We start from the raw sequence: 25,167 nt of genomic DNA, 5'->3' as shown, positions 1-25,167 counted from the left end.
AGCCTAATGGTAATTCCACTGCATAAGTGCCAAAGTGTCAGGAAATTATTTTCTTTTAGACATACTATCTAGTTTGGTTGTTTTGTTGATTTTCTTTTCTTAAAGAAACTGCTTGTTCTTGTGTCCCTTCCAGACTGAGACAAAACCACACTTCAGAATGTCACACTTTCCCTAGAACTAGAAATGGAAAGCCTGAGCCAACTCTGATATTGACTTAAATGTAATACTTAATACTATAAGTCCATGGGCAGGCTTGACAAACAGCAGCTATGAAGCTTGGTGTGTTTGCTCCAAATACTGCATTCCTTCAACACTCCCTCCACTTTTTGCAAGGTTTACTGTCAGGCATAAGCCATGATGATGTTTATGTGCTGGTGTCCCGCTTCTTTTTAAGGAACCGGTGCTGGGAAGCTGGTCACACCTCCACAGCCACCAGCAAGATCCCCAACAACTGAACTCACAAGCAAGTCTGGAGTCTCAACCTGGGCTACAGCTCTTGACCCCTACCCACCACTCAAAAATGGAAATATGCACATCCTTGGTAATATCATCTAAATTAGATCTCTTAGCCTTAGTTAATAATTTTAGTGAAAAAGCCTGTGTGTGTCTCACACCTCAAAAGCTCACTTGAGACTTTCTCCTAGCAATAAGAGGGTTGTGTAATAAAACCATTTTTGTACAACCTTATACAATGGTAGAAAATTAAGGCTTTTCCACAAAGGGTTAGAATCAGTCAGTAGAAAAGAAAAGCACATATCTCTTGCAAAATTATTTAAGAATATGAAAAGTTCCAGCAGTGTGCTTATATTACCGTTCTTAAAACCAGATCATGGACATTTAGTAGCTTCAATCCTACAGAGCAAAGACCACTAAGACTTATTTTTGTGGTCTGATGAATTGGCCATTCATTCTTGTTTATAGCTAAGTGGCTTAAAACCCACCAAGGAATACCTCTATTACTGCAATACCATCCATGCACAAAACTGGAACAGAAGACAGAAGCTTAACTTCAGTTTTAGTAGCAGGCAGTGACTGCAATTAAGGCAGAAAATCTGGATGGCTCACAGAAGTACTCATCAGAGTGGTTTATATGGAATGAGTTCCAGGAGAAGACAAGTCAGCATTTTTAATTGAAATTACTTGCAGCAACATTGTTGGGTTTTGTTGTTTTGTTTTTTTTTTTTTTTTTTTAAGTTTCTCTCTAACAGCAACTAATGTTTACTTCCTGAAACTTTCCAGATGACTTTGAATCTAAATTTACTTTCCATTCTGTGGAAGATTTTCCCCCACCTGATGAATTCAAGCCATTTCAGAAAATATATCCTAGCAAGATAGCTAGAGGTAAGTGTGTAAACATGAAAAGATCCGATAATTATCAAGAGGATTATAAATGGGCAGGGAAAATAAAGAACAGAACCAGCATTAAAGTAACTGGGCTGCTAGCATAGGCACAGAGAGAAATGGGATTTGTCACAGTGGCAACAGGGACCAAAGATATAATGAAAAGCACTTAATTAATTACTTTAAAGACTTAGTAGCTAAAAATAAGATGTGGCTGGACAGGCAGCCTCTATTTTTTAGACTGCTGAATTTGCAAAGCCCTTGATGTTACAGTGATGCTGTAAAACAGACTTGGCCATCTACTGGGTTGGGTTTTTGGTTCATTAACTTGTGAAATCACAAAAAGAAAGTGACTCGATCCATGTCTTCCATCGTGTGTTTTGATTTAAATCCTATACATGGTGTTTTACACACCTGAGTAACAAAGGGACTTAGTACCTGAACCTCGTCAGGAAAGTGATAAATGGCTAAACCTTGTTTTTTACTTCTCCCCCTATAACTCACAAACATGGCACCAGGTCACTGTTGTAAGAGCAGAAGTTCACCTATCCAGCTTTGACAATGGGTAGTTGAAGATGCTGAAAGATCTCATGCCCATATTCTGCTTTTTATAAACCCCAGTCTTCTGTATGATTAGATCAACTATTTATCTCCAACTTTTAATTAACCTATTGTTTGTTTCTGTGCTAAGGTATTTTGCATGACTTGACATCCTCAGTCAGTCTAAATTGTCTGATGTATGATCTGATCAAAGACTTTTTACTGAAGGGCTACAGAGCATGAGCAGTATGTTTGTGTCTGTATATATATAGATAAATAGATAGATGATAAATAGATATCACATTGCGGTAGCAGATAAATGCAGCATTCCTGATGTATAACTGCATCCAAAACACTTATTAAAAAAATATATCTTATCTCCTCTGATTAAATCTGCCTTATCTATTTACAGATCCTTCTAAAAATCCTCCATTAAGAACACATGTGAGATGAGAAGAGTCTACTGATGCTCTCTGGAAGAGTATTAAAAAAGAACATCACGATAATATATAAAACAGAAGGGGTCCCCACTGCAGTGATAGCGATTGTATTTGAGTCACATGTACTGCAATGTAAACATTTCTATAAACTGGAAAAATTGTGTAAATTATACCTTTTTAGCTGGCCTACATACTACAGGAATTTTAGTACAGGCTTTTAAATTATTGTAAATAGGTGGATATTTTTTAAGCAAAGCAGCATAAAATTTAAATTCTTTGTAGTGTTGAAACAATTCTCATTCTTATCATGCTGACAGTGTTATCTCAAACATTTTGCATTGCATGCCTATATTTCTTTTTTCCCCTTTCATCGTAATTTTTAAGTATTTTGGAAATTCTCCAGTTATTATTCAGACATTTTTTTCAATGAACTGTCACACTAATGCACTACCTTTAGTCTGTTTCTATGTTCCTTCGCTTCTATTCTGCCTATCCTCAGACTGCAGCAGGATGTCACTTTCATGAAGGGACGGGCCCACAATCCTTCTCTCATCAAGCATGAAGAGGAGATGACAAGGAGCTGTGGCTGCTGTTGAGCCTACCTCCTACTGATTACAGATCCTTATAGGATAGTGTCTGAAGAAGACCAGCCTGGGTAGGGTGGTCATGGACTTGACAAAGATGACAGAACTTCTCCAAAGTAGAGGAAAAGAAAGTTGCTATATTGTAAGCAAAAAAAAAAAAAAAAAAAAAAAAAAGAGTGTGTGAATACATATGCCACGATGTATGTACGTAAGGGCATGTGTCCTGTCTTTTCCTGCTGGGAAAGTGGATATTTACTGTTGCATTTCTGTGAGAGATTGCCTTTACCCAGCAATTATGAGACCTTTGGATGAGAGGTCCAAAACCCACAATTTAAACAGGCAACTCGAACTACTGTTGTTCACCCACGGTGAGGATTCATTGTCCAAAACACATCACACTGCTTGGAACAAGCAGTCCCCAAAGTGGTTGTCTTGAACAGAGTTGGCTGGGAAAAGTAACAACCTAGCAGTAGACAAGACTTCATCTGCTTTTAATATTCAGCCAGGGGTAAGGCCCTTGGATCACAGATGTTCAGATCTCGTCCTAAGATGTCTGTTTCTCACAAGAATTACTCTTCTTCCTGTGCATTTCACCACATTAGCAGGAGTGGTGCCAGGTCGAGGGAGGTGATCCTTCCACTCCATTCAGCACTGGTGAGGCCACACCTGGAGTGCTGTGTCCAACTTCTGGCTTGCCAGTGCAAGGGAGACATGACCATACTAGTGAGAGTCCTACAACAGGCTGCAAAGGTGATAAAAGGACTGGAGCATCTCTCCTATGGAAAGGGTAGGAAAGCTGGGGCTGTTCAGCCTAGAAAAGAGAAGGCTCAGAGGGGACCTCTTCAATGTGTATAAATACCTGAAGGGAGGGTTTAAAGATGGAGCCAGTCTCTTTTCAGTGATGCCCAGTGACAGGACCAGAGGCAGTGGGCACCAACTGCAACAGAGGAGGCTCTGTCTCAACATCAGGAAACATTTTTTGATTGTGAAGGTGACTGAGCACTGGCACAGGTTACCCAGTGACATTGTAGAGCCTAACTTCCTAAAGATACTCGAAAACCATCTGTACTTGGTCCTGGGCAACTGGCACTAGCTGACCCTACTAGAGCCAAGGGAGTTGGACCAGATGACCTCCAGCCATCCCTTTCAACCTCAAACACTGATTCCCCCTTCTACAGCTTTTCTGACTTCCTGTACCTGAGTCACAATAACGCCATGCAACACTACAGGCTTGGAGCAGAGTGGCTGGAAAGCTGCCTGGCACTAAAGGACCAGGGGGTGCTCATTGAGAGCCGGCTGAACATGAGCCAGCAGTGTGCCCAGGTGGCCAAGAAGGCCAATAGTATCCTGACTTGAGGCTCAGGGAAGACCTTAGTGCTATAACCTGAAAGGAGGCTGTAGTGATGTTGGGGGTCAGTCACATCTCCCAGGACAGGACAAGAGGAAATGGCCTCAAGCTGTGCCAGGGGAGGTTTAGATTGGATATTAGGAAAAACTACTTCACTGAAAGGGTGGTCAGGCGTTGGAACAGGCCTCCCAGGGAAATGCTGGAGTCACCACTTAAATATGTGGAGGCATTTAAAAGATCTGTAGATGTGGCACTTGGGGACATGGTTTAGTGGTGGATTTGGCAGTGCTGGGTTAATAGTTGGACTTGATGACCTCAAAGTTCTTTTCCAACCTAAATGATTCCATGATTCACCAACCTGAGAAAGGACACTGCTGTTCCAGGGTGAGTCTGGTTCCAACAGCCAGGTTATTTGCAGTTATGGCAATAATTTATATAATTGCCACCGGTTCCCCTCAGTTACAGCTGTAATAATGTTATAGATCACAGATGATGGAAAAGACAGGTAACTGCAGCTTTATATATCTCTGCTTTTCTCTTGTAGCAGCTCAGTTGTACTGTAACTTTATTTCCACACACATAGGTTCATGGTGTGTGAGATGGTGTAAAAAGTAACTTCACCTGTAGGACTCTAAGAAAGCAGCATTAGTCTTTTTCTAGCCTATTATGATAACCTTCTGTACATCATGGGAAAAAAAAAAAAATTGGTAATTCTTTGACCAATACTGTCACTGTCATTATTGTAGTTACTTGATAAATATGCATGAATTTAGTAATAAGCAGGGGTCTGCATATACATTGCTTCTCAAACAACTGTAAAAGTTTATTAGTGCTTTAAAGACTATTTTGTTATAGTACTATTAAAAGTGACGTTTTGTTGGTTCTCATTTGTTCTGAAACTTGTGTGCTGTTCTGTAGTAAGTAACTTCATAAGGATTTGAAAACTATTTAATGCTAGACGATCTGCCAGAAGACATTTAAAGGAGAAAAAAAACTTTACTCCATTTTTATTATGCTTCAGGTATTCTAGAAGCAAGCAACATCCTTCAGGGATTACATCAGAAATCCTGTGCATATTTGCAAGCATTGGTGAAATGCTATTTCCATATTTTTATCATTCAAGATCCATTGAAGCTTCTGGAGTTGCTCTTACCTGGAGATACAAAGAATCAAAACTGACTGCTACTCTACAGCAGTTGGTCCCACAAGTCCTATTGAGCCACAGCTGTGCTTAAGACCACTGAAATTTTAAGACCGTGGGGTTGCTCTGGTTTTTCGTGATTGCCCCCAACTATGTTGCTGTAACACAGTATATTTTTTTTTAAAGCCCTACACCACTGAAGCAAAAGCAACACAGTGTTAGAAAATTACCACCTGGATCTCTGTGCTCAAAACAATTTATTAGTTCTGTCATATAAGCACTTCCAAGGACAGAAACTCCCACAACAACATAAGTGCAAATGTCAGTTTCTTCTGTCTTAAAAAAACAGGCAAATAAGATATATTACGTTTTTAGCAGGAATACCTTTCATCTTGCCTCCCTCCCAACTCTCAAATGTCAGAAATCCAAGTTGTGGAAAATAGCTGTGTGAAGTGACCCTCTGACTGGGGCAGTCATTTTATCCCTGTTCTCCCCTTGTTCACAACATCCACCAACAGCTGGGTGCAACAACTCACAGAAGCAGAGGCAGCTTTAAAATTCACCATGGTGTGTGTTAAGTGTAGTCTGATTAGGAATATTTTTATTCAAAGTATCCTTTCATTCCAGAAGTGATTCCATGGGAAATCCATTTACTTTACTTACAGGCAGCTGGCAAAAGCACACTTCTCTTTCAGAGAGTTTCATCCAGCACAATACCCTCTAAAATGAAGTGTGCTCCTTGTAGTCAGTCCCTACCCTGGCTACGGTAGAGAGCAGCTAAGTTTCAGGGTTTACTTGTGAATTTTCTCCTTCCCTTGTCTCCACTTTCAGAATAACTAAGCATAGGAGTTGGTCCTGTAATAGAGAGCATGGGAGGACTGTATTGTGAATGGGAGATTAGTAGGTAGGACTTAAGAAAAAATATCTTCATGCTTGTTTTCTGCAAGCAAAAAGGCCCAATGTTTTCTTGTCCAATTGCCAGTTGTCATGTAAGGCAATATCAAAGTAATGAGTCTGAATAGAACAATTTCATTTAAAAAATCCTGAGAATGCAGTGCACCAATATGGTAATGACTATTTCCCTGATGCACAACTCTTACAGTTTCAAGTTGAGGTGTTGCTGCCTTCTAAGGAGCTTTTGCTTCCTCAACACAGAAGTCCATGGTTCTTCAGCATCCACTTTCCTGAACAGTGAAGGATTTTAACTTCCACTTATTAAAGACATGGACTTGTCTGAACCTCCTGTTTAAACAAAAACCCAAACATCTTCATCAGACACGGGAAGCAGTGTTTACTGGTTTAATTCTCAAAGTGTTTGTCCTATTTCACTTCCACAAGAAGAAAATACATGAAAAGCAGGTCTGCCTGTAGGACTGTCGAGGAAGGGAAGTATGCTGCAGAACTGCACTTAATGTAAGGAAGCATAAGACAGCCATTTCTAAGCCTAAAAAGTTGGACTGCCACACCTACCAGTAACTCACTGGTACTTACATGGATTCATCAGCCATGTATCTCACCACAGAGATAACCAGGAACTGTTCAGCAGTACAAAAGCAGAAAGATGGAGAACAGCCCGGTATTGATCAATGCTCATCATCTATTCCTTCAAAACATTCCAAATTTGTAGCTTGCATATAAATTCAACACCTTATTAATTACATCTTAGGAGCCAATAGAATATGTGTAGATGTCTTGGCATCCAGGCTGGCTCTGCATTTCAGTACTCAGTACTAGGGCAGCAGCCAGGTGCCCTAAGCTAAGTGAAGGCAAAACTTAACCTGGGGGACTTGATTCTGATAATTTGTACAGGCATTATGTCAGGTGCTGAATTCCTGTAATCAGATACGCCCATTTGAGGCCAGCACAAGGTCGAGAACCAGGACTTACCCTCCTGCCTGCCTGCAAAACCAGGATTTCAACTCCACCATTCTCTGTATGAATTAGCAAGAAGAGAAAAATGCAAGTCAGCTTTGCTGCAAGCCTAGTCCTGAGCAATGGAGGGAAAAACAGATTGCTTTCAAAAACGATATGGAAGTTAGCCTGATGAAGTTAATCTTTGCTTTAATTGGTTGCCCAACATACACATTTAAACATTCTGTACTAAATTAGCCAGCATGCACACAGTAATTGGACCAGTCAGTGACTTTCTCCTTTCACTATATACATACACAAACAGAAACACCACAAGATTGGACAAAGGAAAGCAATTTGTTAACTGGATACAGCTAGCAAGTAACATTTTTTCCTCTAGAAATGTTTTTTTCCTGCAAATTCACAAGTGTGAAGACTTTCTTTCAAGGCTTGAAGAACATTGCAGTCTTCCAGTGAAAAGGTTAACAATAGCCACCATAGCTGAAATGAGATAAAATTTGTTGAAAATCCATTCCAAGCAAGAGTGAAATTGAAAAAACAGTTCTCTGCAATGCAGCATAGGGAAAAGGGACTTTGGAGACAATTTGAGCAGCTAGAAAGGTGGCTTTGGATCCGATTCTGAACACCCTTAGATTATTATAAAAGAGAAGGAGGAGATGCAAAATTGGATCCAGTATTTCTCTGGTACCAAAAACTTAGTATCTAAAGAATTAAAATGTTTGCTTACTTTATTTGAAGAACTTTAGTTCTGTGTCAACACAGTCATAGAAAAGATCCACTACTTCAGCAGGATCCAGAATCTCTGTACGAGAAAGGATATCTTCCATTGCTTCTAAACCTTGTTTTTCAAGGTCTAACATAATCCTCATCAGTTTCTGACCTTTATCCTAAAGGCATGAAACAATGAAACTCAATTAACCAGCAAACAGGCTCATTAAAGCATTTTATTGCTCTCTTCTGTTACTGAGATATTTTCAAATATTTTTAAAAATTAGAAAGCCTTTTTAAGTACAAACTGTTTCTATTATTAGCTTTTTTGGATGCCCAAAGACTAAAAGGAACAGTGCTGGATACTTTGTGCATTAAGAAAAATGACAAAGAAGGAGTTGCTAAGTTTAAATCAAAGGAGGAACATGGTGTAAGATGGATAGAGGAAAATGGTACAATGCTTGTTGTACATATGACAAAGAGGTAAAGCAAATTCTTAAGCCTGTAAACCCACAAACAGAACTACATGAGAAGTCTAGAAGCCCTAAGAATTGTACAGATGGTGGTATTTATATGTGTATCCCTGAAATCAACACCTGTACAATGATGAATAGATCTGAAATGATGTGTCATGTAACAGTATCAAGACATCCCAGGGAAGGCTTTGTGTACCATTCTGACTTACTGCTCTCCATGTTTGTAGGAGATTCATGTTTCAAGTAAATTCACTCCTGGAAAAGGTATCATTTTGTTTTATCCAGATATTATTTAAATTCTACGTTTTCCTCTTTTTTTTTCTTTTTTTTTTTTTTTTAATGGAGAAATGCTGTTTGTTTTGCTTGCAGCTTTCAAAGTTGAATTCCAGAAAAAAAAAAAAAAAGTCATTCTAACTGAGTGATGGTTCTGAGCTTTCCAGGATTTATACCAGCATTTTGTCCAGAAAGAGCAGAGCACCTCAGCTAAGGTTTAGACTCGCAGGTGAGCAGCTTTTATAGCATGAAGCCTGACTAAAAACTACATTTCCTTCTTTACCACAACTATTGGTGTCATGCTCTGTGGACTTTAATAGGCAAGAATTCACAAGATGCTAAGATGCCTCTTCTAGGTCTTCACTAAATCAGCATCTTGCATAATGATATAAGAGTCAGCTACACATTGAGTCAGTGTTACCACAGAGGCCACAGATTTTCAATTACACCATCCCAAGGGGTTAAAAATGGTATCTCGCCAAAACTGCATTTAAATAAAGGTTGTACTAGAAAAGGTAATCATAGTTTCCTTAATTGATCATTGATAAGTATGAATGCTGTTATTATCTTTACAAGACTGACCCATGCAAATACACACAGAGGAAAATTGCAGAAAGCAAGTCCTCTGTGGAAGTATAACACAACTATGTGAGGGTGTTCCACAAATTGCCTGAAATACCAATAAAAGCATGACTGGCATGCTAGTGCAACATGGTATCAAAATTGGGATGGTGGCAGGAGTGTTGTAATTTAAATTAGATGCTGGATTAAGAACTACATATTTTGGAAAGGTGTTTTTCACAAAGGAATAATTTGCATGTGACAGTTTTGCAAGTCTTGCAGTTTTGCAATTTAGTGCATTTCTGTTAATTTAAAAAAAATTAACTGAAAATGCTATGTGAGAAGAAATAACACTTTCCAATGTCATGCAATAAATACCTGTCCTAATCACTAAAAAGACTATATGCACAGTGGGGATTGAACAAGATAATAAGCTTGTCAGTTTGACTTTTCATTTTGTAAAAATAATGGAGCAGAACAACGCTCACTGGATAACAAAAAAAACTATGCAGAATAGTTTGTCCTTCAGAGGGCGTCATTATTCAAGTTGAACTTGCAAGGATTCTAAGAATATTCAGAGAATGTTTTTCAGTGAGTGACTTTGATTTAAATTATGGAGTTAAGAATCTACATTTACTTCAATTCTTTAATTCCAGGTCCCATAGGTCTTACCTGATCATTCTCCAGGAGAGATCGGGCCCATTCATGTGCCTTGTACAATTCATGCCTACGATCAGGTTTCTCCTGGAATCGAGGTATCTTTTTAGCAGGATCATCATTGCCAAAAGAAGGAGACTGTACTTTTGGTACTAATTTTACATCATCAACAAAAATAAAGGGTTTAAATATGGACCTGAAAGAAATGAGAATTACTGCTTGCAGTAATACAAGAGATTTCACATATGTTATTCAAATACTCACCAGGTTATTTTAAAACAACACATACAGAGCAGCATAGATAATTCATCTACATTAGGCATGGATGAGGTTAGAGAGTTGGTACTGGTCACAAGCGAAATAAATCTATGTGCTTTAAAAGAATGGGTTTGCCAATTATTGTAAAACCTTATCATCCTTTTTTACCTATGGGTGACTCTAGTGTCTTCCATGGCAGTTCTGCCACTTCTTTAGAAGAGTAGCACTGATTTTCCTCTCCATTTTTTTTTAAATTTCAACATTCAGCCTCACATCAGTTTTTCTTATCTGTTGACATTGCCATCTCTCCTTCTTATTCCAGATTTAATTTTTACTAAAATCACAAATACACACTTGTGTGGAGCAGGGAAGATTACATATCTTGCTCAATATCAGAGGGTTTAGCATATAATGGCAGCATTTTGGAATTTTATTTCAAGAGGTGGGGGGAGACATGGAAACCAATATTATGACACTTCTCAAACAACTTCTACACTGAGTTTGGACCTAAACTCCACATATAGAGAGGGACAGAAGACAAAGCCCCACGCACACAGGATCTTAATTCCTGAGAAGCTGAGAGCAGATATTGGCAAGTGCCTGGAGAAACTGCCTCCCTTCCCTTTAGATACAGAAAAAAAGTACCCTGCATTCCGCAGTGAAGAATCTGCCAGAAGTGCAAGACTTCTGCAACACATGATTAATAACCACTGCCTGCATATGCAGTCAGCAGGTTCACTGCTGCCACCCTTCCATCGCTGTCACAAAGCCTTGTTGACTAAGAGTTTATGTGACTCACTAGCTGCATTTAAATAATGCTTTTTAATGCATTTAGACTGTAAAAAAGAGCAAGAAAGGAGTCTAAACAAGACTTTTAAGCTAGGCTTTCCACATTTAAAGAGAGAGAAATCCCACCAAAATAATCTGAAGCCTTGTTCCTTTTTATCACAAAGGATTTACATCAGGTCAAAGAAAAGTTTTGCTAAGCAAGCTCAAACTTCACACTTAACCCTGAATGTTTGAGTTGCATAATGCAAGGTGCGTGAAAATTCCCTTTGGCATGGATGACTTCCATAGACTTCAGCAGAACCTAATGCTTACTACTGCTCCTCCTATAGGAATGCATCAGCTGTTCAAGGGCATCATTTTCTTCTCTCCATAAGCTCTTCACCTCAATGCAAGTGGCAGATCTCCTGAATAACTGCAAGTGGTTTAGTTTAATTTCTGTGAATCCCAGGTGGATTCTGTTTAAAGCAGAAGGTAACTAATTATTTCTTTGATGATCTGACCCATGAGTTCCCTTGTCTCCTCTGCTGCTTTCAGCTAGAGAGGACACTATGTAAATCAACTGGAAATTGTCCCTCCAATTAAAAACATGGTTGGGATACCAGGAACTTACAGATGTTTTGATGTCCTAAGAGGCTACCTAGAACACACAAGCCCTCTTTCCTAGTTAAGACACTTTGTTTTAGTCTTGCACCCTCCTCTCAAGAGAGGTGACTAAAATGGTCCACAATCACATCATTTTAACATCCTTCCTACTGGAAAGCAACTACACCGGAATAGTTTGTAATTCCTGGGTCCTCCCTAAACTGCATTTACCTTAGAAGTTTTGAATTCAGGCAAAGTTCTAGATCCAGTCTTTCAACCCAGTGGTGTCCATTTAGAATTGCAGCAAGATGCAGTTCAGCAACGCAGGACTGTCAGATTGCACACCAATAACTACTGACTGCATTTCTGGTTAGAAGGTGCTCTTGAAACATGTTCCAATTTAGGTAGCAGGGGTTTGTTTATTATCTTTCAACCCATCATCTGCTCTGCACCCCAGGGACCCAAACGCTGTGGCTTACCTTGAAGGGTCTGGCGTGCCAGTGAAGTAATGAATACAGGGAAAACTAGGGTCCTGAGGCAGAACAGACACTATGCTAGCTGTAGTAAGGAAAGATTCAGAGTCCACACAGACACCACTATCCTTGTCACGCAGGACATCAATCATAGCTTGTGCAGAAACGTCACCTATATGAGGGGGGATAAAAATTCCTGAGTGTTCAATGGCTTGGATCCCAGGTAAGGATTTTAGCCTGAATGGGCTTTGGCCTGCGATAGCCACTGATGCTTGACATGGGCATGTCACAAATCCCAGTTAATAGTTTCTACTTAAACAGTGTACATGCAGAATGAACTTGCCTACTTAGCAAAAGAGAACAGTAGGAAGAGAGCATTAGGCATTACAATTGCTAGGTAGGGAGAAATGTCGTTAAAACAGTATTTTTTCAGGAAGCAGGCCATCATGTCCAAAATACTGCTTTAGCAGTCACTATGAACAGACTACTTAAATAAAATGCCCATTTTCCTCTACCTAAGTCCGGGCAGAATGGGAGCACCCTGATCTCCCACTTCTCATCTATTTCCACTAGTTCGTGGTCAAAATCTTGAAACATCATCCTGCATTCACAAAATGTTACAGCAGCAGACCTAGACAACTGAGATTTTTCTCCAAACCACTATCTACAAGAATCCCCTGTTCTCATTCTATTTCCTGCACATGTCTTATCACAGCTTTCCCCCCATGGCAACGCCACATTTTCCCACATTACCCCCTTGGCAGGTAGGGCTTCCTCCCCCGTAACTCCTCAAACCCTGCACTGACTCAGATGCACAGGTGCCTCAATACACCAGAAGACATGGAATGAATCAGCAGTCTGCAAGATCTGCAGCCATAGCCATCTGTCTGTAGGAGCCCTAAGGGTTTTTAATGCTATAATCCAGGTTAGTAATATCTTTTACCTATAGTCCTTCAGAGTTACTGTGTCTGCCTCAGACAAAAAACATGTAATTCCACAGCCTTAGCAGGAATTCTGCATTACAATAAATATCTCACCTCTGCACTCTTCTTGATGTTTGTCAACATGCAAAGATGCCAACCATCTAGTAAGTTCACTTCTGCAGTAAAGGGCTTTTTAGAAAATGATAATTTTTGCTATTTTTCACACATGAAAGAGCAGATATATGTCAGCCATGCACTGCGGCAGGCTGCTTATTTCAGAGGTATTTTGGCCAGCTGCAGTGAACTGAGGTCAGTAATAAATTCGGGTCTGGAAATAAACCCTTCTTTTGATTGCAGGGAATTGGCACATTGTCAGTTCTAGTAACTTTGTTCAGCTCAAGAATGAAAAAGGGACTTCAGTTTCCAACTGACTAGCATTGCTCTTCCTTAAACTGTGATGTTCAGCCTTTCCCAAAAGCCTAAGCTAACCTCCCAAAATGTAGATTCCACTGGGCTCAGTCTTTCATATGTAAAGCCATTTTTTTAATACTGTAATTTTAGTATTAGGTGAGCCACTATAATTAGAGCAAAGCACAGCACATCATGCACACCAGAACAACAGTGAAGAAAGTCATTTTATGATTGCAATGTTGTTTTGAAACCTTGAGGGGGACATTAAGGGCTTCGTCCTAAATTGTGGCAAGTTTAGGGACAGCCTTCAGCTCTGAATTTCTCTTCTACGTGGTTTACATGTAGAGGTATTCTCAGTCACATGCAGTTGTGGACAGAATTCCTGAAAAATTCCTGAAAAAAAGGCAATAGTGACTAAAAATCCCACTGCCCATACAGAAAGATGGTTCAACACTTACCACTTTGCTTTTCTAGGCTCTCCCTGCCAGAACAACAGGCTATATGGTCATCAGCAAGAGAGAACACCTCAGAAAAATTGAAGTCTGAGTCTCCATTCCACCAGCCTTGACTTTTCACATAATTCCTTAGTTCAGGATGCTCAGCATCAATTTTTGTAGTTAATGAAAGCTGATTGCAAATGCATTTCACCCCCTCTGCAGAAAGGCCACAAGTGAAAAAGGAGCATTAATGCAGTTTTTCTGTAAGAAGCTGGAAGGAAAATGTCATTTCAATTAGGAAACAAATTAAACCATTGGTTAGGATGTATGTTTGGCATGACTGTGTAACTACACATACATAGAATTACTTGTCACTGCAGGTTGCAGAGCTCAATTCTCTGTGCCCTAACTGAGACACTGACACTGCCTTGTGATTCATAGTAGGATTTAGTCAGAATGCCAGTTTCACAATCCATACCTCACATGTTCTGACCATGAAGTAATAACAATATCCAAATGCCAAAGGCACCTGCCTAGCCTTTTTTCCAAGGGTGTATTCCACAGCCACAACACGGCTTGAGGTCTGACTCGATTTCAAAATATATTTCAGCAGAGCTGCATTTAATGAACCTGCCTTACCCTTCAAAACTGGGAATTTGGAAAATGTTTATCAACTGCTTTCCCAGTAGAAAAACAGTTTTATTGTAAATTATTTTTTTTTATATTGCATTTTAAAATAGCATGAAGTAAAAAGGAAGTATAAGTAGCCTTCAAAGAATATTAAAGGGTTTTTAACTTCCTTTTCTCAAAAACACTGCAGTGCTTATATCCATACATCCACAGCATGACTAACAGTGGTTGCTGCAGAAATTCCTCAGAGAGAATAAAGAAAATGCATTGGAAGCCAGAGAAAGAGCTGATAAAGTAAATCCATAAACTGAAGTAAAAAACAGATTCTGGAATTTGGCACAAAACCTTTCTTAAACAGAAACAAAGCCAGTAGTTGTGAAAATTTCTAATACAGTCTTCCATAAAAGTAAACCTACTTTTGTAATGCCTCACGCATGCAATTGAAATATGGGGTAATAACTTAAGGAAGTTATGTCTTATGACTGCAAAAAAGTCCCTGTCATACAGTTCTGACTTATACTAGGGTCACTGACAGCTTGTTCTGATGCACACTTTCAAAGAGCATATTTTTCAGGGAATTTTCTTGTCTTGACTGATAATATTTGTGTTTGTATCCACCTAGGTAAGCCACTCTTTAAGAGCTCTTTAAAATATTTAATAACTCATGTAAAATAGTACTTCATGGGTTTGATCCCCTCAAAAAAAGAAAATGTATCAATCAAATAAAGTTTTTCACTCAGACTAAAGAACAGTAATAGAAAGGACTTTGAAGTGTTTATCATTAAATTACTGTCAAAGAGTTGCTTGATAAACACTTAATATAAGCTTTACAGTACTGCAGCAGTAATGGTAGGAATAGAACAACTCTGAGGACAATCAGGGGAAAAAAATGCCTTCACACTGGGGAATGACACATTTTCCCCATTTTAACAGCATTTGTGCATTCATTTGAAAGCTTAAGAGGCACATTTGTGGTTGCAAAAAAGAACCCCCTGAACAAAGTACAAAATATAGAGTTCTTACATAGCCAGCAGCTTTTCCTCCTGGCAACCTGGCCAGGCTGCAGGAGATCGAAGCTACTTATCTATGGCTCACAGGGACCTCCTGAAGAGAAATGTGCTCGTAAAAATCAGAACAGGGGCTGCAGCGTCATTCCAAAAAGCTGCAAGCAGCAGATGAAGGCAACAGTTTGTTTGCTGGGAAGAAGGACATGAAGGTTATGCATTGCTGATGCAGCTAAAACTGCTACATAAAACCCACTGTTCTTCAAATACTGGTCTGGTAGGTCAAGAGAAGAAGGCAGGCTGTCCTACATAATCCCAGGAACCTCAGGAGCCAGCTGTTTTCCAGAACTGGGATTTTATCAGGACAGCATTATCAGTCTTCCCTCCTCTATATTTGGTATCTTTTCATGCCAGAAGACTTCCTCCATCTTGTAGGTATCCTTAAAATGCAAGCTTTGCTTGGGAAAACACTCTCTGCTAAGGTAAGCTGATTAATATTTGATGACATGAACTAACAACAGGCCATCACACAACATTGCACAGTCTGGTGTTACCTCTTTGCTCCTCTCCATATCTGTTAACTCCTACCTTCCAGTGAAGGGGAAATGAAGAGAGAATTGAATGGATCTGTCACAGCTAAAATCACGAATGAAAAAAGTCCTCTTAAATTATCTGAATTCTTAATTGATTCAAATGTGAGTAAATTTTAAAAAGCTCTACTCTTATGAAAATAAAAATCCCACCAAAATTAAAACCAGCAACTGAGAATAAATTAAATATAGGTCTTAGACAATCACATTATGTTAAGGCAGCCCATATTTGCTGGTAAAGTTTCAAAGAAGGTCAGCCACTAAGCCAGTGAAATCTAGAAGTTAGTTTGGCAGTTCTGGCTTCACACATACAAAAAAAAGAAACCATTTACAAGCTTAAAGAGCAGCAAAGTATTGTTTTGCGCTATCAGTTAAGAAATGGGGATATGAGGGGACTATATCTGTTGCAGTAAAGGAATCTGTATTAGTGTATTCAATTTACCACCTAACACAAGCTCTTTTCTGAAAATAATCGATGTTAAGCCTTCCCTAATATTTTAGATTTGTAAGTAATAATTTGGGCATTAACTCCTCAAAAAGATACTTAACAGGTTTCAAACAGTAAATAAATCTGGGAAAATACATCTAGAAAATATAAAAATTTAGCATGCTGATTATTACATAGTTCATGTATAAAGACAACAATCTCCAGCTTCACAGAAAATGCTAAGTTACATCAGCCAATGCAAATCAACATGTAAAAAAATCAGTGTAGTACAAATAAAGAAGATTCAAATTGGCAATTTAATCACACACTTGCATTCATTAATGACTTATTTAAAATTAGTGACTTTAAGACCAATCCTTCTGAGACAACTCTTTCCAGCTATTTATAATGAGAGAGGCTTGCTGGGAGTGATAAACTGACCTGTGATTTTTTCTGCTGCCCAGTACTTCCCAGAAGTCTCCAGTATCCAGGCTTCATTTCTGTCCACAATCAAAAATGCACTTTGGAAAGTATGGCATGAACTCCCATCTTCATAATAATTTCCACCTTGTCCATGTTCTTCCAACAGAGCAACTATTACATCCAATGCTTCTTTAGCTGTTGCACCTCTTTCTAGGCCAAGTCTACAAGAAAAAGGCAAAGTAGAGATTCTGAGAGAAATGTAACAGCAAGGTCTTGTTATTACTTTCAAACATCAGCACTGATCCAGTCTTAAAACACCAAAGTGTCAAGTATGCCTAGTGTAAGAACTCCTGCTTTAATGAGTTACTAGAATATAGGATAAAATATTGAGTTATTTAATTTACTTCTAGTCTGTATTTTCTACAGTGGTTCTTTATTCCCAAGTCTATCATAGTTGGCTTTTAGTGTTTACTAAGCAGTGGTCTTATCTGCCCAGTAAACATGCAATGCTCTATTTATCCCCACCTCAGGCAGAAAAATTTGAAGGACAATTTCCAAACATCTTTTTAAAGTAACAACTATATCAAGTCTGCTTTTCTGTAGAAAAGCGGGAAATTGTAAATTACTATTACCAGTAAATTAATATTACCAGAGACCAAAAAAGGGAAGGAGTATTATAACCCCTTTACAACCTCTCTTTCCCAATGCTCCAGTATGAAATTGGCCATGGAAACTAGATGCTACCCTTTTATGCATACTGCATACCATAGACAGAAGTATTTGTGCACAGTCATACTCCAGTGTTCCTGCAGAGGCTTCCTCAAAAATCCATTTAAATACCAGATCCGCCTTTTGTCTGAAGTAAAAGTAATCGTATGTCTAAAATTTTAAGAGGACGTTTGAGCAAAGCAAGGGCATTTTAAGGAAAAGCAAACTGAGGCATGATAATAGGTTTTACAAAGCCATAGGGAATGACTGTATCCTGCCTTGAATAAATGGTATTATATAATCCCTTGAGATAATTTACAGCCCTGAGTCAACAATAAAAGCAGTAACTAGAAAAATGTCCAAATCAGACCTGCAAATGATTCCACTAGTTCCAAAATGCAATTTTTGGTAATGGGGAAATGCAGTATTTCAAAGAACAGCATATCCATGCCTCCATCCTTTGGGAGAGTTACCTAGATCAGCCCAAAATTTCTCTGTTGGTTATGTCACCTTAATATTTTCCTCTGAGTTTTTCTTTCTCTAATAACCCTATGGACAAAGTCATATGGACTGATGGATAATTGCAAGAAATTCACCTTTTTAAATGTAAGTACTGTGCTAGCTCTTTCCATTTCCCCGTAAATCATGAGAGGAAAACACTACTCTGCTTCTTTCCTAAAAACTATAGTACACAAATGAGGTCCCAATGACTTGAACACAGATTTGTTGATCTCGGTACTTTCCAACCTGGTCTCTGCACTGGGTCTGCTTTGTTAAATAGTGGCTAGCATTAGCCTTGTTTTGGGTTGAATTAATAAAACCAGTGTTTTCATCTCTCTCGGCAGCATCTATTTATCACTTAGTGACAAAGAAGACCCAAGAGTCAATTAGAATTATAAGGCCTAACTTAGAGTGACAATTTCTGCCGCCTTGTTTCTCTTGTTAGCTGAAACTTAGTTTGTATTGTCGACTCCATTTTTAGTCCCTATGCATTATGTTATTCCTTCATTCTTTTCATCACTGGTGCTTGTTTTTTCAGACCGATACTGATATGCCAATCTTCACACATACCACAGACATAATTTAAAAGCCAGTCCTAAAGCTTGTCTTATTTAATTCCTAAGAACAATCCCAGGAGCTGTCACAGCCACAGTTACGTGAATGGACTGAAAACTACCTTGGTGACCATATAGTCACTAGATTCAGTGATAATTTGCTCCCTCCTCCCCAGTTAATGACCAAAGCCAATAGGTTATAATTAGATCAAAACCTGCCAAGAGACATAACATCACACTTTAACTTTTAATAACATCTCCCTGAAATTTTCCATTTGAGATGGTTATAGTCTAGCTTTCTCTGTTGAAAACATAACAGAGATTCAGGCTGAAGAAGTCTCTCTTAGATTTTATTTTTTTTTTAAATGGCTCCAATGTTACATTTGTTTCTATTTAACAAAGGTCTAGGTTCTGCTTTTGTTTGGCTGCTCCTATCTGTCATTCACAAGGGATAGCAAAAAAACCTAAGAAAACAAAAAAACCCACATCCTACACAACAACCACACAACTCATCTTCCCAAAACTGTAAGTCTTGCCAGTTATCTCAGCATCAGTGTCCTGGGCAACCGCAGCATAACCCTCCCACTAACACATTTCAGAGTACCTTTTAAGGTGAGTTGGAAGAAAAATTCAAAGTAATTTCACCCCTAGATGAGAGCTTCAATTAGTCATGAATAAAATTTCAGTGACTTAATACAAGCCACTACCTCAGTACCTACAATATGCTATCACATTGTCAAAACAACATTATCTTAAGCTTTTCAACTTCACCTATCAATTACATATGCAGGTTTTCCAAATTAAGTAGCTAACACACTTGATGACATTCTACTAAATTAAGTTTTGATGTCTCCAAGGAAAGAAATTGGTAAACAAATTAATACCATTTTAAAGAGCATTCTTGAGTCCCTGCCAAGATTGGCATCTCTGTGTGGCTCTGAAAAAGTTATTGCACCTGTGATGAAAAGAACAAGTAAATAATACAAACACATAGGGATTAAAATTAGGACAAAAATGCAAAAATAAGGATGAATTTTACAGATTTCTATATATATACCCTTTGTATGATAATCCTGTCCTGTTCTAACTGTATAATAATGGCCAGTCTTCGCGAGCGAAGATCCGGGGAAGGTCTTTCCACCTTCCAGCCTGCGCATTGGATTTTTAGGTGAGACACAGTGTGCGCGGAACTGAGCCCACCCTTTAATCCTAAGGTTCATCTGCCGGGGCCAAGCGAGCTTGGACGGTGGCAGCGAGGTCCTTAGGACGTAGGTGGGTTGCCTTTAAGGGCTAACGAGCCCCACCTGCCCGGGAGTGGCCCTGACCGGGAATCGAACCCGGGTCTCCGCGGTGACAGCGCGGCGCCTTTACCACTAGACCAGCAGGGGCTCCACTGTATAAGCATAAGCAAAACAGCACACAAATTCTTCGTAACAATGTACTTGCCTAAGTAAACAGGTGCTTTATAGAGGCAACTGTGCCTTATAAAAAAACAAAACTGCAGCCACACCAGCTTCTGAATAAATCCCTAGAAAATGAAGGTTCCTTAGGAATTTGTGCTGAAACATGTTTTCTCTCATTTTTTCTGTCAGTTGTGACTAGGTTCATGTTCTCCATTTAGATTAACTGGGATGGGGATCAGCCTGCATGGAATGGGACCAATTTCTATTCCCAAAGTCAATCACACACTCTTTATTAATTCTTAAGAATCACTCAATTGTTCTGACATTCTGTGATACTCCATCAAGCTACAACTCAGTAAATATCAGTCTTAATCTTTGGATACAGCAGCACACCAGGTAACACAGAGTTTTCAGTCACTAAGCCAGGAGCCAGTTGGTAAACAAGGTAAAGCCCTTGAGAAGCACATCTTTACTGATGTCCATTGTGATCCTTATTGAAAAATTAAAAAAACCTTTTTCTATAAGGTTACAGCATTACTTTTCAATTTCCTATTTCAACAACAAAACATGCTGACTTCAGAATTGTACTATCTCTGGCCTGTTTTAACACCAGGTTCTATCACAACACCCACCTGCAGCCTTTGCCCATGTTGGCTGGATTTTAAACCCAACTGAAAAGTGGCAATTTCAGATGAGTTCAAAGAGAGAGGAAGTCTCTCCTATGGAAAAAGAATAATCCCTCTAAGAGAAGGTTGAAGCAAATTCTTAGGGGAGCCTGAGCATTCAATCAAACTTCGATTCTACTACCTGAATGACACTCCTGGGTTGACAACTCTTATGTGTGCTCTAAAGAACATCTTTCAGAGTATGAAGTTTTTAGTTTCTTTTGCAAGCAGCCAGTCCTATGCAGACACAGAATGTCAGTCTTCACGCTTCAGCTAAGACCTGACAGAGACATACAAGTCCAACATATACACAGGTGTGAGAAAAAACTGTCCAGCAGATATGTGCATTTCTTAATTAGGCTTCAAATGCCTGTATATTTATATTCCAAGAAACCCAGTGCAATAGAATTAGCCTGTTCTGCAGGTGGGTAAAAAGAGGCAGACTTGGTGTCAGCTGCTTCACTGCAGCCTATTTGAGATTGACTTTGTACTTGATGGCTCTCTACTCCATGAGGTGACATGAAATAGATAAGTTTAATGCAACTGGCCAAATCTTCATGGTAACAAAAAGAATCACTTTAGCTGAAACAAGCAGCAGATGGTAGCCTGCAAAACATCTCTAGTTCTTCTTGCCTGAAGCATACTCTCTCTGCATTTGAGCTACAGAGAATTTCTTCTGCAGATAAGAAGAAAGAGAGGGAGGGTAATATCTACAGGAGTGTAATATCTACAGATGATGACTACTTATTTTTTATGACCAGTGCCTCCTTATTTTGATATCTCCTGATTTGCTAGTGTGGAGTAAAATCTAGAAAAGGATAACAAATATTTGAATGTTAAACACTAATCTGAGACTGAAATAACTGACCAAAATAAGCAGAACTCTACATTTAAACCAATGGTTTGTTAAAAGTTTCAAAAGGATGGTAGTAGAAGAGAAAAAAATAAAAGTGGAGCTTGGAAAGTCACCCTTTCCTTGACAGAAGTTTGTCCTATATTTTCTTAAAAGAGCCCTCAAGTCTATTCAGTCTCCCTTGATTCAATAAAATTCACTAATTTGCCCAGGTACAGCTTCTCCACAGATTCCTTCAGTAATACAGACCTTAGAGAAAATATCAAAGAGAAATATAATAAATTCCCTCATTATTTTCTCATTGGTCAGATTCTATAAATCTCTGATAATACTTCCCATTTCCACTGCATTCTCTACAACTGGCTCATATTCCTCTTGATTTATGGTGGCTGGAACCACATATTGTATTTCTGCAGAGACATCATTAGAGAACATTTACAGTTGAAGTTTCAGGCAGCTATATACCTAACAGCAATTTTTTCTAACTCATGATTCCCAGCTTGCTTATGAGAATAACTTCTAAGGTTTTAATGTCCTCTTAAAAGTCAAGGTATCTATTTCCTGTCCTTTATCAATAAAATCTGTTAACACATTGCAGGAATAAAGTAGAATGGTATGACAAGGTTTTTCTTGACTAACAGTTATTACTGTGCATTTATCAACTCCTTGATATTCAAATGAGTTTTTCCCCCTTCAGAAACTAAGGTTAAGCTGGTCTATAATAACTCTTTTTAACTATGTTAAGCATAGCCACAGCATTTAACTTTTTCCAGTCATCCAGAATCTCTCCCATTTTTCACTACTTGTCAAGAAAAATGAGAAGTCACCTGAAATTGGTTCAGCCTGCTCCTTAAGTACCCTAGGGCAAATTCCAGCAGGACCACTGGGTCTAACATTGATTCACTTAAATATGCAGCTGTTGTCCTGTTCCGTCTTTAACTAAATTGAGTCCATTTGTTTCCTTTCTCTTTGTAATAAGTTCACACCATACTCTCTCTTCATTCATTTTCAGCTTTCTTCTCCCACCCAAGTCTCCTTTAAATTCTCTTCACTACAAGATCAGCATGCAGGCTGAGATTTACAGTGCAGAACCAGCCTTTTGGGCAGACAGCCTTCAATGAACAGACTCACAGGAGTTTGTTTGCCAGCATTTAAATAAGGGCAATGGTTTGCATTGGAATGCATGGGCTGAAGTAAGGCATAGTAGTTTGTTTATGCCTACAGTTGGCTATAAGCCCAGAATAAGCTTTTTAGGTCAGAGTAGGCTGTTGTAATGTGGGGGAAAATGAAGGGCACACCAGCAATCTGATATTACAAATTGGTTAGCAGTTCCTTCATAACAATGTAATCAAATCTCTTATCCTGTCAGAATAGCCACTACTAGACTGTAGGGTAGGTAGACAAGATAGAGTGAGTGAACCCACAACAGACTGGTACATCCTTGGTAGCTAGATTCAGATTGCAGGTGTTTTAAGTGTAAACTCAACTCTGCCTGGAGCTCTGCGTAGACAGGTGTCCTCCTCATACTGTTTTAAAATCTCCTCATGCCAACACCACAGAGTTGTTACCTGGTACCATCACCATCTAGACCTTTTGTGTTTGAAAGGCTGGTCACACCCTGACAAGCCACCCACCTGACAAGATCCATGCCAAGCAAAGCTTCAGATTCAGAAGCTGGTTCTCTGGTCACAACGGCTTCATTAGCTACACAGACTCCGTGCTCGTTAGCTCCCATTTCTGCCCCCCAAAGCCAGGAGGGCCTGCTCAGCACAACAGCGTGAGTCTTCGGCACCTGCTCAATCTCAATATATGTGCACTGCAGGGACAACAGGAAGAGAAGAGGTCAAACAATTGCAAGTGCTTTATCCAGTGTTGTGACTGAAATAACACAAGACTTCAACGTACATACAGGACACGCGTTATTTAAAAAGTTCACGTTTTGTGAATGAACAACGGACTTTTTTAAACAACATTTAAGTGTCATGTTTGAGCCTTTACATCCTTATATTGCATAAGTCTGGAAAAATACATCTGTCTTGATGCTGGTAGGCTTCAAAGAATCAAGCAGAACCCAAGTGCTAAAATCACTGGAAGGCAGCAGGAGACTGTACAGCTACATTAATGAAACACAGATCATGTTTGTACATAGTAACATCTACCAGTCTACCACTTCACCTGAGCACAATCTCCGGTATTTAATGAAGTACACAGTGTAACAATGGCAGCTGGACAAAATACATTAGAGGGCTTTCCCCTCTCCCTTGCTGCCTCCCCCCACAGCTCCCCCCAAGACAGAGACATCTGCAGAAAGAGAGGAGAAGAAAACAAGTCTTGAAAAGATTCAGTGGCACGCTTTGACAAACAGTCATAGAAATAAAACACAGGCATTGTTGTTGCTTAAGCTCATGTTTGTGCTATTTTAAATGGTCCACTGTAATTGGATGTTTGTGGATGCACTCTGACAAGTCAAAACTACAAAGGAAGGCTGCAGAGAAGTCAATGAAACTGCAAGGAAGAAATTATATGTTATCTTCCAAATAAGTTTACTTTTCCCTTGCCCTAGGACTTCAAATCAAGCACTGTTTTACCAGATAGCACGGATTACAGCTTGAGCCATCATTACATCATTGGCTTTTGCAAACCAAAGGAATGGGCTCTACATTTTTCTACTGAGTTCACATCAAGTTTTCCAAAGATCAAACTCCACAGAATTTTCTTTTGAGGAAAGTGAAGTTGTCTGAGGCCTTTATGAGACAGCTCTCAGTGTCCAGCATTCCTGTTTTAACATCTTCCTTGCAGGAAGTAACCTGCAACATTTTTCCAAAAGAATATCTGATCAGAAATATCAAAGTAAGTAGGATCATCAGAATGGACTTGTGGATTAAAAGTTGTTAGCCTTGTTTGTCTTGCTGAGTCTGTATTAATACCTAAAGCCAAAAAAATCAGTCCAAAATTATTAGCAGTGAGAAGCTATGGTTTTTTTCCTAGCCCGTCTTTCCCCCTTGAAGGATTACAGAGCATGAGCATCTTCCACCTCCAGTTTGAGCAATGATTTTTACAGTAACAGTTAGTCTAGTATGCAATTAAAATGCATAACAGATCATTTTTGATCAGAAATGGCATTTTCAGAGTCCTTCACTCTGACTGTGCAAGAGGGACAGAAGAAATGAGCTTGCCATCTTCATTAGGAAATGCATGCAAATAGTCAAACTGTCACCTTGCTATAAAACCAGGCAAATTATATGTGAAATAAGAGGATGATTTCTCATAGAAGATATACATGATGAATTAAAAACAAAAAAACAAAAAAGAGCAGGAAGTTCCTCTTTCATTTTAAGAAATACAAAGAGTATAGGGACATGTTTCCCTTTTCTGCTGTGGGCTTAATTTTAATTTATGGCTTAGGCAATAAGATCCTGTCAGGAACTTAGAGAAAATCTTTAATACAGGGGCCAGGAGCTGAAATTTGACTAGTGAAAACACTTTATACAGCTCACCCTTTGCTTTGTTGTGTAACCAAGACATGCCAAAACAGATATTGTTACCAAAACTCCCCCTTCTCCATTTGAGCTGTCAGTAAGCAAATCTCATTTTT

The 25,167-nt window shown here is 39.0% G+C and overlaps 2 protein-coding genes across 14 annotated transcripts in view; one reads left to right on the top strand and one right to left on the bottom strand.

Annotated features, from left to right (window-relative positions):
* WIPF3 (WAS/WASL interacting protein family member 3) overlaps nucleotides 1-5,136 on the top strand; it is a 37,535-nt gene extending 32,399 nt beyond the window's left edge. For all 7 annotated transcript variants that reach the window (XM_050320411.1, XM_050320400.1, XM_050320389.1 and 4 more), the window contains exons 6-8: nucleotides 395-541; nucleotides 1,240-1,341; nucleotides 2,294-5,136. In XM_050320411.1, the coding sequence (XP_050176368.1) occupies nucleotides 395-541; nucleotides 1,240-1,341; nucleotides 2,294-2,334 (290 nt within the window). In that variant the 3' untranslated portion in view covers nucleotides 2,335-5,136. The remainder of the gene's footprint in view (nucleotides 1-394; nucleotides 542-1,239; nucleotides 1,342-2,293) is intronic.
* Nucleotides 1-25,167, bottom strand: part of SCRN1 (secernin 1) — a 129,471-nt gene that overhangs the window by 84,342 nt on the left and 19,962 nt on the right. For 4 of the 7 annotated variants that reach the window (XM_050320444.1, XM_050320459.1, XM_050320450.1 and 1 more), the window contains exons 3-9: nucleotides 23,207-23,388; nucleotides 16,907-17,109; nucleotides 13,836-14,030; nucleotides 12,050-12,215; nucleotides 9,957-10,137; nucleotides 7,994-8,153; nucleotides 5,633-7,746 (exon numbers count right to left, since the gene is read on the bottom strand). In XM_050320444.1, the coding sequence (XP_050176401.1) occupies nucleotides 7,995-8,153; nucleotides 9,957-10,137; nucleotides 12,050-12,215; nucleotides 13,836-14,030; nucleotides 16,907-17,109; nucleotides 23,207-23,388 (1,086 nt within the window). In that variant the 3' untranslated portion in view covers nucleotides 5,633-7,746; nucleotide 7,994. Of the gene's footprint in view, nucleotides 1-5,632; nucleotides 7,747-7,993; nucleotides 8,154-9,956; nucleotides 10,138-12,049; nucleotides 12,216-13,835; nucleotides 14,031-16,906; nucleotides 17,110-23,206; nucleotides 23,389-25,167 lie in introns of those variants that run through there. The other 3 variants (XM_050320478.1, XM_050320468.1, XM_050320486.1) reach the window with 3 other exon arrangements.

The sequence above is a fragment of the Myiozetetes cayanensis genome, unplaced genomic scaffold, assembly GCF_022539395.1.
Source record: "Myiozetetes cayanensis isolate MyiCay16 unplaced genomic scaffold, myiCay2020 scf1, whole genome shotgun sequence".
In the NCBI taxonomy this organism is placed as follows: Eukaryota; Metazoa; Chordata; class Aves; order Passeriformes; family Tyrannidae; genus Myiozetetes; species Myiozetetes cayanensis.
Note: the sequence above shows the minus strand (reverse complement) of the source record. Positions and strands in the feature narration are given on the sequence as shown.